General features: G+C 47.9%; 1 protein-coding gene across 4 annotated transcripts in view; it reads right to left on the reverse strand.

Annotated features, from left to right (window-relative positions):
* LOC138504521 (uncharacterized) overlaps positions 1-14,828 on the reverse strand; it is a 263,829-nt gene that overhangs the window by 17,487 nt on the left and 231,514 nt on the right. For all 4 annotated transcript variants that reach the window (XR_011279858.1, XR_011279857.1, XR_011279856.1 and 1 more), the window contains one exon: positions 7,104-7,150. Coding sequence is in view for 1 of the 4 variants with exons in the window: in XM_069625073.1 (XP_069481174.1) it covers positions 7,104-7,150 (47 nt within the window). In the remaining 3 variants the exon portion in view is untranslated. The remainder of the gene's footprint in view (positions 1-7,103; positions 7,151-14,828) is intronic.

The following is a 14,828-nucleotide window of genomic DNA, read 5'->3' on the forward strand; positions in this document are numbered from 1 at the left end:
TGTTCCAACGACACCGGTACAAAGATTTTGTTGCTGGCCTTCTGGCCGAGAGCAAAATCTCCATTACGTCACCCGGAAGATCCCAATCTTTGTATCTCAACCTCTCAGAAACCATGCGTGAAGGTGGAGTGTCTTGACCTCTGGATGGAGAACCCGACCTTCCTCTTGCGAGAGAAGATCCTCTCTTTGCGGAAGACGTATTGGAAGGCAGATGGACATGTCCAGGAGGTCCGGGTACCACATCCTCCTGGCCCAATCCGGGGCAATTTGGATCAAGGTTTTCCTGAACTTTCTCAACCTCCTGATTACTTGAGGAATCACAGGGACTAGAGGAAACGCGTACAGAAGTTCCAGTCCACCACAAACACGTCTCCTAGAGCTCCTCTCGGAGGAAATTCCCTTGAGCAGTACTGTTCGAACTTCCTGTTTACCGTGGTCGCAAACAGATCCACTTGAGGGGTTCCCCAAAGGCCGAAGATCTCCAGAATGACTTCCTGAGCTAGCTCCCACTCATGGGAGACTGCTCTGCCAGCTCAGAACGTCTGCTGCTGTGTTCTGCTGTCCGGCTAGGTCAACTGCCGATAGAGAGATTCCTTCTCGTATTGCCCGGAACCAGAGCTGCATTGCCTCTGCACAGTGGTAGTGACCCTACGCCACCTCTCTTGTTGAGGTAGTACATGGCCACTGTGTTGTCCGTCATAATCAGGACATTCTTTCCTTGTACAGAGGGCAGGAAGGCCTTCAGCGCTAGTCTGATTGCCCTCCGCTCCAATAGGTTGATGTGTAGTTTGGACTCCGATGGAGACCAACAACCGCTGATTGTTAGATCGTTGGTGTGGGCTCCCCCACCCCTTGAGTGAGCTGTCTGTCACTACTGTTATCTCAAGTCATGGTTGCCAAAAAGATTCTCCCTTGAGGATGTTGTTGCAGGACCACCATAGTAGATCCTGAGCAACTGCGCTCGGGACTTGCAGAAGATCCGACATACTCGCCGAGAACTGGGACCACTGAGTTCTGAGGGCCCATTGAAGGGATCTCATTCTCAATCTAGCCTCTGGCACCAGAAAAATGCAGGATGCCATGAGGCCGAGCAACCTCAGAAAATCGAAGGCCGGCAGATGCCGGAACTTTGTTACCGTCTGCAGAAAGTGGATAGCTCTCACCTCGGGAGGCGAGGCTTTGCCCGAGGAAGTATCCAAAACTGCTCCGATAAACTGGAGCTTTTGGGATGGTATCATGTGAGACTTCTTGACATTGAGGGAGAAGGCCAGTTTGCGAAGGAAGTGACAGGCGATTGACAGATGTTCCTGAGCTTGTTCGGGAGAACGGACTCTGATCAACCAATCGTCCAGGTAGGGGTAGACGTGAATACCCCCTCTCCCAAGACTCGCTGGCACAAACGCCATCAGTTTGGTGAAAATCCTGAGGCGGAGGTCAGCCCGAATGGCAGAACTCGAAACTGAAAGTGAGAACCGCGAACCTCAGGTACTTTGTGCTTGGGATAGATTGGCACATGAAAGTAAGCATCCTGAAGGTCCAATGATACCAACCAGTCTTGAAGTTGGAGAGCCTGAAGGATCTGACCATCTTGAACTTGTCCTTCCTGAGGAACTTGCTCAAGTTTCTTAAGTCCAAGATGGGTCTCAATCCTCTGTCCTTCTTTGGAATGAGAAATTAAGGGGAGTACCAGCCCATGTTTCTCTCCGCTACTGGTACCTGTTGTACTGCACCTTTCTCTAGCAGGGTTAAAATTTCCTGCAACAGGAGCGGATCTGGAATTTTGACACAGTTGGTTCCCGGTGGCTGGTCCTGAGGTCTTTTGGAAGGGAAGGCAGTAACCATGAGCTACTGTCTCCAGTACTCAAGCATCTGAAGTAATGCCCCGCCATTCTTTCAGATGCTGAGAGATTCTGCCTCTCACCAGGGTTTTGTGTGATAAGGCCTCAGAGTGATTTGGAGGCGGCTGCAGGAACGGCTGGGGGCAAATATGCCGTTACTGAGGCTGGGTCTGCACTTTTTCCTCATCCACCACGAGCACCATTTCTCTTGCCTCTTTGAATGGCCGATCCTCTTACTCTACCAAAAGAGGGGGAAGTACTGAAAAGAACGACCTCTCCAGGAAGATGAGCCCGAATAAGGTTTCTGAGGCTGTGGCATGGAGGCGCTAAAAGATTTAGCTGCCGCTTTTGAGGTCTGTAGTTTTTCTAAGCTTTCATCAGCTTTACTACCAAACAGCCTCAAGCCACCAAAAGGCATGTTGAGGAGTCTGGCCTGCACATCTGGTGCAAACCCCGACTCCCTCAACCACGCAAATCTGTAGCACTGTACTTGCAGCCATGGATCTGCTGATACTATCAGCAGTATCCAGTCCGGACTGGAGACATTCCCCCATTGCCTCCTTTCCATCTTTGACAATATTCAGGAAGCCTTCCCTTACTTACCTGTAACTGTTGTTCTCCAGCATGGGTCTGGCATAGATTCACATGCTCATGAATATTCCCAGTCGTCAGGCTGGGAATACTTGGTAAAGAAAAAGAAAATCAGTATCAGTTTCATTTCTGATCTGTCTTTCTTAGTAGTAACCAATCACTGGTCTCTCGGTCATACTGCCCCCAGACAATGACTGCCCTCTCCCTAAACCCCACTTCTGGCAGCCATCCTCAGATTTGGTAGCACGTAAAGTGGCAGTATGACCAAGTGAAGAGCCGCAGAGGGGTAGGAGGGAGGGTTCACATGTGAATCCATGCCAGACCCATGCTGGAGAACAACAGTTACAGGTAGGTAACTTGTTCCTTCTCCAGCATGGGGCCTGGCATGGATTCACATGCTCATGAATATAAGAATACATAGCAGTACACACATGCACAACCACGGGAGGTGGCAAAGACTCAACATTAAGTATCACATAAACTCAACATTAAGTAACTCTTACCTCCTTACCAGGCCCACCTTCAGGCGAACAGGTTGCGCAGCACTGCTTGGCCGACTCTGGACTCCTCCCTGGAATCCCGGTCGACGCAGTAGAATCTTGTGAAGGTGTGCGTCTACCTCCACGTAGCAGCCCTGCAGATGTCCAGCAAGGGCACACCTGTGGTAGCAGCGATCGCTCTGGTCGAATGGGCTCTCGGACGGACGGGCAACGGTTGGTTTGCCAACCGGTGACAGTGCATGATGTAGCCGGAGAGCCATCTGGAAATGGAAGCCTTCGAGAGAGCCTTCCCTTGGTTCACAGGTCCAAAGTTCACAAACAGCTGTGACGTCTTCCGAAAACTCTTTGTGCGGTCCACGTAGAACTTCAGCGCTCTTGCCACATCCAACGAGTGCAAAGTCCTCTCGGCCGGCGACGAGAAGAAAACTGGTAACACCAAGGGCTCGTTGAGTTGGAAGTCTGACGGCACCTTGGGCATGAAGGAGGGGTGCGTCCTCAGCACCACCCTCGTATTGTGAAAAGTCAAGTATGAGGCTTGCAGGATAGGGCATGAATCTCTCCCACGCATCATGCAGAGGTGATGGCCACAAGGAACGCTGTCTTTCACGACAGGAACTTCAATGGAGCTGAATGCAAAGGCTCGAATGGCGGCCCCATGAGCCTGGTCAGCACCACGTTAAGCTCCCACTCGAGGCCTTGGCCGGGATCAAGGCCTTCACCACCTTGGGTGCGCTTGAGGCCTTCTCCTTAAGGGGAGGGCCGCCGTCTCACTCCCCTTCGGCGGGTTCCTTCAAGATCGACTGGGGCCTCTCCAGAAGCTTAGCCAGGTTTTCCGATTTTCTCTTCCCTGAGCCAGAGCGTTGGCTTGTGGTTGATGGCGTCGGTGAAGGTGCGCCCTGCCTGGCAGCCAAGGAGCCCGACTGTTTGGCGCTCCCGGTGCCCGCAGACTCGTGGTGCTTTTCCTTCGGTTGGGCCCTCGTCGCCGGGGCGCGCTCACAGGACTTAGAAGACCGCTCGGACTTCTTCTCACCTGCTGGGCTCTTGCCTTCCAGCCAGTTAGAGAGACGGGTCCAGCGATCCCTCATAGTCCGATCCCACATGTTCATGCAAAACGCAGTCCTTCTCCACGTGCGTTTTGTCCTTGTGGAGGCAGTATAGGCATTTCGAATGCTCGTCCTCCTTGAACACATTCTGTAGGTTGCATCCAGGGCAGATCCTGAACAGTTTGCCGGGAGTCGAGCTTTCCTCGTCCTGGGCCATGTTCCTCTCGTCCGCAAGGTAGGCCTCAGAAAACATCTGGAATCCCCCAAGAAGCGTTTCTCGACGAAAACTTCAACCTTGAGGGGCATAGAAAAATCCGAAACGGGTCCCCGTTGATCGGAAGTGGAAACGGTGGAGCTTGAGGCTCGATTAACCGAAAAAATGAGATAAATCTCTTTGAAAAAGCGCAAAACGCAGTAAAAGCTCAAGAGCTATATCACGAGGACTCCCAACACTTGAACGTGCAGTAAAAATCTGAGGATGGCTGCCAGGGGCGGGGCTTAGGGAGAGGGCAGTCATTGGCTGGGGGCAGTATGACACAGAGACCAGTGATTGGTTACTACTAAGAAAGACAGATCAGAAACTAAACTGATTTTTTTTTTTCTTTACCGAGGATTCCCAGCCTGACAGGGAATATTCATGAGCATGTGAATCCATGGCAGACCCCATGCTGGAGACTATGTTCAGCCGCCGCCGAAATGCAGACCCACAGGGTATGGGTGAACCTGGCCAGGGTACAGGTGACATTAGTTGACTTGATAGCCATGCTACCCGAGGTAAAGACCTTATGGGCCCAGGCATCCACCTTCTTATCCTCTCTATCCAGTGGGATAGATGGATATGCTGTTTGTCTTGAGGAAGTTGCAGCCTGAATAACCAGACTTTATGGAGTGGGATGCCTGCTTAAATAAACAGGATCAGAACTAGAAGTTCTATACTTCTTTGGAAAAGTATTATTGACTGCAGCAATTGTATCAGGAACTTCCCAGTTTCTTTCTACCATTCTTTGAAGTGCCCTATGGAAAAGGAGAACTGGATCCTTCTGGGGGCCCTGATCAAGTATGTCAGTCATATCATCCTGATCAAAAGTGGGTGAGGTTCTACCCCAGCCCATGTATTCAACCACTCTATTCATTAGACTCCTGTACCCTGAATCTGCATGTTCTGCAGGGTCAGGTTTTGCAAACTCCATCTCAGGTGACGTATCAATGCCACTAGCAGAGTGAAGGTTATCACACAGGTCTCATTTTTGATTCTGGATCGATTTAATTTTTCTGGGACCTCGCTAGTACCATATTGTACTCCAAAAGGAGAAACTACTTCTTCAGAGCCACTTTCTTCAAAAATAGAAGACAGACTTAAAGAAGTCTATGTAAATCTCCTTTCCTGTTCATGAGTTTGGCTTGAAGGAATCGAAGGAACCTTCAATGATATCGAATGTCTTCGACAAAGGCATCGAAAACGCTTTTGGCTTTGATGTCGAAGCCGGCGGCGCCGACAAAGTTGTCGAGGGTTTGAACGACTTCTGTTTTTTATACGGTGTCAGGGAAACACTCGATTGTCACGTAATCTCCGACAATTTGACGTCGACTTAAGTCTTTCGAGTTTCACCCATACTATTGGGTTTTACCACAGTAGTTCCTGACTTCACTGTGTTGTCTGACGTAGGGTCGGGCTCTTTTGAGGCTTCTTTGAGGGGGTCGAGGCCGCATTCTCAAAGAACTCCATCATTTTCGTTCTAAATTCTACCCATTTTCTTGGGGAATCCGACTCAGTCGGGCATCGTACCAATTCGGTAGATATATCCGAGGAAAAAGAGGGAGATCTATGTCTCCTCTTAACCTTTTTTGAAGAGGAAGGTGAAGAGCATCTCGATCTACTGCGAGATCGAGATCTATTTCGAATCGCTTGACTTCCTATGTCTTTTTGACTAGGCCTTCCAGGAGGGCTTGGAAGCTTCCCGCCCCACCGCCAGTTTACCTTTCCTCTCACCTCTCACGAAGGGCCTTCTCCGTCAGTCGACTGACGGGAGTCACAGTCGTCGGTTTGATGGTCTGAACCTAGGCACCTAAGACAAATGCGGTGAGGATCTGTAATCGACACCTTCGATCCGCAGTCAATACATTTTTTTAACCCTGTCTTGGGAGAAGGGGTGGAAGACGACGACATTTTCTGAAGAAAATTTTGAAGCGCCCCGTTCCAGAGCGAAGCAATCGGAAAAACTGAACTGAAGCCAACGGGCGCGACACAAGCCATTTATACTGATGGTGACGTCGGTACGGAGCCCGTCAAGGGACATCGAAGCCACGACCTTGTGCACAGTGCCCTCTGCCGAGAATTTTTTTTCCGAAGCAGCAATGCTGGAAGGATACGAATATCATAAATTGAGGAATATGTGGGAGGACACAATCCATTCAAATAGATACATCTGAATCTTGAAAGTAGGGTGGGGAGGATAGATTACAGGCAACGCATCTATCTTGGAAGAAAGACAATGCAGAGCAACACAGGTTCGAATCCCGGTCCTTGCGCTTGGAGACTGGTCTCTGGTATTAAGCGTGTTAAAAAAGATAATTAATCTCAACCTGACACAGTCCAACTGACAGTGTTGTCAACAGGCCTTTACCGTTCATCTATAAAAAGCGTTCAATAGTAATATGATTTGCTGTTGGTTGTTTGAGAAAAAGTTGCCCAATGTCAATTTCTGCTAAAATAACACTAGTTTACTTCCCAGAATCGTACTAATTTCACAAACATCACATAGCAATCCATGTACTGAGTTCTAATTAGAACAAGGTGCAGTCACCAGAGCAACTACAAGGAAGCGTGTTTTAACTACAAAAACGCATAGCGCGATTTGAAATCATCACATAAAAAATCTCTAAACATGGGCATGCTTGCAATTGATAATAGTTAAAAAGAATAGTTTTGCTAAAATCTAGAGGCAAATTAACCAGCTCAGATATATTCTATGATGGCAAAGGCACATTGCAACAATTCACTGATGGTACTGCACTTTTATGAAAAACAAATCTATGGGTAATTTAAAGGCTTCTTTACAAGACTTTCAGTCAAGCAACGTTTATCTACAATACACTTGTATATAAAGAATAGGAAAAAAAAGAAAGCTTACCGTTCTTCACGTTTCTTGTTAATAAAAAACACCACAACATTAAATTCCTGTAAAGATATTAAAACAATTGCAGAATTATTATTACATTTTCTGTAAGGGAAAATGTCAAAAGTTCAATTTAGTTAAAAGCATCCTCTTAAATGATCAAACGGAGCAACAAACGGCATCACTAAATCCCAGGACTATGTGACGATCCTTCAGATGGCATCACTTCTCCCCAGAGAGGAGAGCCTTTCCACCGATATTCCCCCTATGGGTGGTAACATACAGGAGGATATCATGGGGAGGGACTCCCCTAGTGGGGAGAAGGACATGAGTCCAGGGCACAGCCCCTTTATCTCCCAACCCCCAAACCTTCCTTGCACAGGATAAAGTCCAAGACTATGGGCCTCATGCCAAGTCTGGCAGTCCGGAAATTCAGGTGCTTGCTACCGGCACCCTTTCCGGACCGCCATACTACGACAATGCTGGTAGGGGGTCATGGATCCCCGGCAGGTCAGGCCTGCTGGGTTTTCAGGTCCCTACAGGCATGGTTGTCACTGAAGCACCCTCATCGTTAGCAAAGGTGCCAGGGATTCAGTGAACCCATCCTGTGGAGTCCTAGTGGACTCCACGGGAATGGGAATTTACTGTACCACCCCCAGTTGTGATATCCTGGTGGCACCGGGATATCAGACGGCGTTAATGGTGTTGGCAGCAACTTGCTGGTTCTACCAGTGGGTTACCGCAAACCTCGTATCGACTGCCTTGTAGCTGAGAATCAGTGTGGTGGTGACGTGACCTGTGGTGGGTGGAATGTGCGCTCCAAAAACTACACAGAGCAGCAACACTAGTCTACTATGGAACCATGGTGGCTACACAACCTGTAACGAGTGGACCGCTTGTCTGCATCTTGCGCCCAGACAGCCAACGGAAACAGACTGCAAATTCAAGCGGACCGAAGAAGAGCAAACGAAGAAAGAGAAGGAACGAGCCTACGACCCCTGGCGAAACCGGTGAAGAGTTCCCAGAGAGAAGGTAATAGGAACAGTGATTAGACCGGGAGGGGGCTGAAAAAAATTGAGAAAGAGAAACAAGACAAGAGAGTAGTAGATCATTTTATGAGGCAACTCCCTGGACAGTTCCATAATACTGTGGTACTGAAGAGTCAAGAAGGACTCAGGAAGCCTCATCCTCGTCCCGCTGGGAGCAGTCTGAAGAATATCAGTCATACGGCTAAGAGACAAGGTGGGCTCGGAGAGCCTTGCACCATACGGGCAAGTTGAGGCATAGTGTTCAATTGAAGTTAACACAAAGAATTAATGACGAATTTGCAATTAAAGTAACTCAGGGAAAACCTGTTGAAAACCGGGCGTAAACTAGGAGAAGGGAGTCACTCTCCTAGTCCTGTGATAGTTCTGGAACTTTGTGAAATCAGAGCATAGAGAGACTTCCACAACAACAAAACAAACCACACATATCAACTACCGACCCAAAAAAAAAAAAATATCACACCTACGCTCAGTGTAAACCGAACTGAAGCTGCCAACAGCACATCATTTTTTCCCGCTCAGTCCTACTAACTTACCCTATACTCTTGCTTTTCAGATCTGCCAGAGCGCCAGGGGACCACTCTGGTGGCGATAGATGCGCGGTATCCTTTAACACAACTTCTAACAAGGAGAATGGAGTCATTTTTCTGGGTTGAGGAACAACTCAATCCCGGCTTAATAATTTAGGAAAAGAGGGATCCAAAGAAGCCTGATAAGCAGAACCAAGTCTCCAAGAGCATCGAAGCCGCCCAACTTTGAGGGAACCTGAACTTTAAGAGACTGCTAACCAGGAGAAAGGAGACATTCTCATGGGTTGAGAAAATAACTATTTTCCTCAGTCTAGTGTGAAAAACCAGAAGGTGTCACTGCCCAGACCCCAGGGATCCTTTGCTCAGGTGGCCAGGGCATGGCCATCGCCATTGGATCCAGACCCTGGGGGTGAACACGTGCGGGAGGATTACTCGAGTGAGAGATCCTCGGGGAGTGAGACAGACACACCCAACAGCGAGACGCAGTATCCCCTTTCTTGCAATTATCCACAATCGCACAACCCCTTTACCTTTTTTTGACATTTCCAAACACACATCAACCTCCCCCACCCCAACTTCACATAGTACTGTGTAGAAGAGGCGATTGGGAGTAGTAAAGATTACCCGTATAAAACACCCTACGAAACAGAGGTAAAGACTACCATGAACCACCCTCATGTTGCCCCGCTAATGAGATCAGGCAGGGTCAGGCACTGAATTGTAATTACTCACAGCGGACTTCACTTAACTCTCCAAGGCAGCATAAAAGGCAGAGCAAGAAAGCACATTTTGAGCGAATTGGGTATGCTGGAAGGTGTAAGAAGCCAGAGGAAGACCAGAAGAGCTGCAGAGGCCCTGGGAGACTTGGAGGAAGAGAAAACCTCCCCGACACTGGCCCTGTGAGTTCAGAGGAGACTGCACCGTTGAGAGTGAGCTGTACCTCCAGAAGGACAGACCAGCGGCAGCTGGGGTTGCCTGGCGATACCCACAGCAAGTCTCCTCCCTGGGGCCAGGCAGGCTAGCCCAGGTCTCTGATGGCCAGCTGGAGAGAAGCTGACCTCAGATCAACATCCCCTTTAGCTCCTGCAGCTCCCAATGCCAGAAAATGCTGTTTTGGGGAGCTGTGAAGTGGGAGAAAAATTAGCAAAGTGCAAAACCTTTTTTTTGGGTGAATTTTGAAAGGAGGCTCGAGCATGGCTGAGGGAAGCCTTTTTAGTGAACTTTGAGAGCTTGAAAGGAGGTGAGCAGCACCTGACCGAAAATGTTGTCGAACAAAGCAGCACCAGTAAAGACAGCACAGCCGGTGAGTCGGAGTGACTGAACTGCAGGAGGCTAGGAAACGATACCATGGACAGAGGTTCGGCACCACGTGGGTGCTCATTCGAAAGTCTCGGTTAGGTAGCCAACTGATGCGGAGTATGAGAAAAGGAATATTGAGATCTAAGTGCATCGGGTGAAGCCAAATCCCACGCACATTCGAAAATATTTGATAGTTTAATGCACATCACAATAGGTCTGAGCCCGGCTTAGGGAGACTAATTGAGTGAATGAAAGGGATCTGAGCCTGGCTGAGAGGGATCCGGGGTGAACCGGAAGTAACGCAAGAAAGAATATCTTGAATATTGTTTGACGGGGATCTGAGCCCAGAAGAGGGGGATCCAGAGAAAAGAACATTTGCACGTTTCTTGTACACCAGGCACTCAGAGTTAAGAGACTTGCGAGAAGCAAAGAGGCTTGGACATATAAGGCAGTGAACTGAGAAAATGGAACTGTATCCTTGTCCCGCAGAAGCCAGAATTTGTGCTTTGCTTGGGTGAACCGCCTTGCCCCGTGCTAAAACATGGGGAGGGAGGCCAACAACCCAATCTTCCAGACTTATTTTGTGAACACTTTTCTTTTCCATGAACATTACTCCGCATTATTTGTAACTTAGTGGTAAGGATTGGCAATAGTTTTTTTTAGTATAAGCTCTTTTAATTTGACAAGACTCCACTAGGACTGCATTATTATTATTTGATGGTCGTAGCTTGCTCCCATCTGTAGATTTAGGTTTAGATAGGCATTTATCACAGCCTGGCAAAAGTTCAATAAACACCATCGAACTGTGGTCACTTTTGTCTGTTACTAGTTCCACCAAGCGTTCCTTGCACTAGTAATTTGGGGAAAAGGGAACCAAATAAAACGAATAAGCAGAAACCAATATCCTTTGAAAGCTTTCCGAGAGAGCATCGAGACACCAGAAACTGATTACGAAGAAGGGAGTTACAACCGCAGGGCTATGACATAAGTAAGGAGAAGGGAGGCATTCTCCTATCATGTGGTTTTGTTGTTTTTGGAAATTTGTGTTTTAGTGGTAGGCAGTGCTCCAGATAAGATTTTGAAGTGCAAGTATTTTATTCCCTATTTTTTCCAGTTGAGAGTAAAATTATTTTTATGGGAGTAACAAAGTAAGTTCCATTCCCAATGGGAGTAAATTAGAAGAGTGAACTGTGAAACAGAAATGTTTTTGTAATAAATGTATGCACCTAGTTACTCATGCAAAAGTAAACATTAAAGCAGTAATAGTAGTTTCTCCCTGTGGCACTAAGTGTACTACTGGCCCAAACGTATCCATGGAGTTGTGTGGGACAAAGTAGAGGGCAGGCTCATATGCGTTTGTTTTCTATTTTTGTTGGAAGTATTTTTACTCCCTCTTTTTATTTTTTTGTAGTATTTGCCCAATTCTAGGGAGTAAAAGTGGCAGATAGACACCTTAGCTGTAGGGATAGTTTAGAAGTTCGCATCAGTATGTTTCTTTTGGACAGAACAGAATTCCTGACAGAGCAGAGTATTAGTTTGGTTGCAGAAGAGACAGGCAAAGGTTTATTGCCGAAACCATACAACCCATGTCAAGCTTCTCATCCTAGGTCACCACAACTAGCATTCACTTACTAAGGCAAGTCACTCAAGCCATAATGGCATGTTTAGCAACTCTTTACCACTCAGTGCGGCTCACTATCCACACCCTGGTCCAAAGTCCAGGGTTCAAAAAGACACTTTGTGTGGTAAAACAAGCCAGGACAGGAAAATGGCTGGTGTTGCCTCACCAAAATAAAACAAACTAGAGCTTTACAAAAAGGAAATAGAAATGGCTACCTCAACAAAAATATTAAAGGACCCAGTCACAATAGGGTAAAGTAAATGACCATCGTCTTGTGTCTAAATCCATTTCCGTCGCTCACATTTACAAACTAGCAAATTAAAACTGAATGTCTCATTAACCCAAAAGGAGGCTTCTCTCAATCTGGGTGTAGACTCCAAGGCACCGTTCTTTGTGAAAAGAATATGTAGTTAACTGTTCACTGTTTGAATGTTCAGCCAAAAAGGAAAACAGTTCCTCACTTTCCTGGGAAAAACCTGTTCTTCAGTTCTTGCTCCCCATGAGAGTGGGGTATCACCCCCAGGGGGACTATCGGGTAGTGGCCTCACCTCCCTGGGCTCATGGAAAGGGCCTTCCCCATGGAAGCAGCACAATAACCTAGAATTCGTCACACCAGGGAGCCGCGTTATCTTGAACAGCCTCCCTCTGATGGTCTCTGCGTATTTGCACGGGTCCGCTGCCCACCCTGACACTCTCGCGGTTACGCCACTGCCGATTCCTCTTATCGCCAGCTCTCGGTAACACTGACAGTCCAGCGTCTGTTTCGCTGGTTTAAGAATCATCACTAATTTATTTTAAAATGTTTTTATTGGCATTTGGGATTCATCGTTATATTTCCAACCAGTACAATCGTGTTTTATGTCTATGCATGAATTACAAATCTCTTATGTCTTACAAGGCACAGGTGTTGTTAAACAACAAACAAAATAAACAGAGAAGGAACGAAAAAGAAAGAAAACAGAACAAGTAACAGTAGTAACAGTGACTGTCCTTTGAACTCTGTGTGGTTATAGTCCTCATTTCCGTAGATGAACCCCAGTCTCCACTCCATTGGGCTCTGGCTGGTGTCCATGGCACATAGGGGGGGGAAGTGGGTGTAAAATGGATGCTACTGTGCTTGGGTTATGCCATTTTGCCGGTTGTGGAGGGTTGATTCAGGGAGGTTTATAGCTCGTCGAGAAGATCATGTCTCTCAGAAGGGTCTTCCAGGCCTCCAGTGTGGTGCTCGGGTCTTCGCCGCCCCGATTGTTCCCTTCCTCCCATGCTCTGGTTTCTGCTGCCGTCCATCTTTCCATCTCCCTGATCCAAGGTTCGTACCTGGGGCCTGCTGAGGATTTCCAGGCCATTGCGACCATTCTCTTTATAAGCACACATGCTATGTCCATTAGCTTCACTAAGTGTTTGATTTTGCCCAGTCTCGGGTAGGTGCCTAGGAGGCACTCTTTCGGAGTCCAATCATATGCCTCAAGGCCAGCTTTCCTGCAGGTCTGTTCGGCTGCGAACCACAGTTTCTGAGACTTAGGGCAAGTCCAAAACATGTGGATCATGTCAGCATGGTCAGAGGAGCACCATGGGCATGTTGGGTTGACTCTGTCATTGAAGGTAGAAACTCTATGTGGAGACATGTAGGTCCTATAGAGGACATTGAGTTGTATTAGCCTGAATCTTGCGTTCCTAGATATCTCCTTCGGGTATGCTAGGGCTCTCGACCATTCCCCCTCCGTAATTTCGGTCCCTAAGTCGGATTCCCATCTCTCTTTCAAACGTGTGCTTCTTGGGTTGGGCCTATCGTTTATTTGGGCATATAGCCTTGATGTTGGTTTCCAGCCATCGTTTACTCCGTACATCTCCTGGATCAGGGCATGTGTTTCAGGCTCCTCGGGCCACACATCCCATTTCTCCTTGGCGATAAATTTCACCTTTTGGTACCATAAGTAGTGGCTCAGGGTGATCCCCTCGTTCTCTTGCAATGATTCGAAGTCCCTGAATTGCCCTTCCTCAAACATATCTCCCCACGTGTAGATGCCGAAGTTTTCCCATCTCCTCATTGTTGATAGGTCGCCGGGGACTTTACACATGTCTGCTAGGATGGGGGTTTCGGGTGAGTACGAGTGTTGCAGCCCCAGCATAGAGTTAACCTTTTTCCACACCTGTCGACCCACCTGTACTATTATGGGCGGGTCGGGAGGCCCCATTTTGTTGTTCCATATCAGTTCTTTAGGGTGTAGGGGTGAGGTTAGTTGGGAGAGGAGGTTTGTCTCAGCTGAGGGCTCGTCGCTCAGCCATTTGGCGACATGTGTTAGTTGGGCCGCTAGATAGTATCTTCTGAAGTCCGGTAGTTGGATACCGCCTGCGGAGTAGGGAAGTGTGAGGATGTTCAGTGCAAGCTTGTGCCTGGATCGAAAATCTTTGATCATGGATTCCAGCTTCCTAAAGAAGGATGGGGGAATGTAAAATGTTATATTGGTGAAGTAATAGAGGAATCTGGGCAATATTATCATCTTGGATATTGCGGCTCTGCCCATCACCGAAAGCGGAAGTTTCGACCAAAATTTGGCGGATCTGCGTACCCCCGATAATGCGGCTTCAGTGTTGCTTTCATGAGTGGAGATTGGTGTGTGCTTAATGGTGATGCCCAGGTAGCGGAAGGATTCTGTTTGCCACTGGATTCCAATCTCGGGAGTTCTTCTGTGCTCTTTCCCCTGAGGCCAGCCAGAGGGAAGGCGGATGATTTCTGCCGGCTGAACTTTATGCCTGAGTATTTCGAAAAGTTGTCTAAGATATCTAGAGCTATCGGGGCATTCGTCTGAGGGTCACGAAGATATAAGAGAACATCGTCTGCGTACAGGGAGATGATGTTGTCTGTACCGGCGATGCTTACGCCCGCGTCGAATAACTGTTTCCTGAAATAAATTGCTACTGGTTCCAGACCTAGGATATATAGCATTGGTGAGAGCGGGCATCCCTGTCTGGTCCCCCTTTGGATAGCCCAGGCCCCTGACACCATGCCCCCTGTTTTGACTCTTGCCATCGGGTTATTATAGAGTACGTTGACCCATCGGATAAAGTGTTCACCCATTCCAAACTCTCTCAAGGTTTCGATTAGCCACTCCCAGAAGATCGAGTCAAAAGCCTTAATGGCATCAAGCGAGAGTACCGCTAGGTCTTCTTTGCTTTCCTCTGTTTGTGCCATTATGTGCTGGAGCCTTCTTAGGTTGGCTGTAGTGTTGCGTCCAGGGACAAA

This window comes from Ambystoma mexicanum, chromosome 11, assembly GCF_040938575.1.
Source record: "Ambystoma mexicanum isolate Mex_15411 chromosome 11, UKY_AmexF1_1, whole genome shotgun sequence".
Taxonomy (NCBI): Eukaryota; Metazoa; Chordata; class Amphibia; order Caudata; family Ambystomatidae; genus Ambystoma; species Ambystoma mexicanum.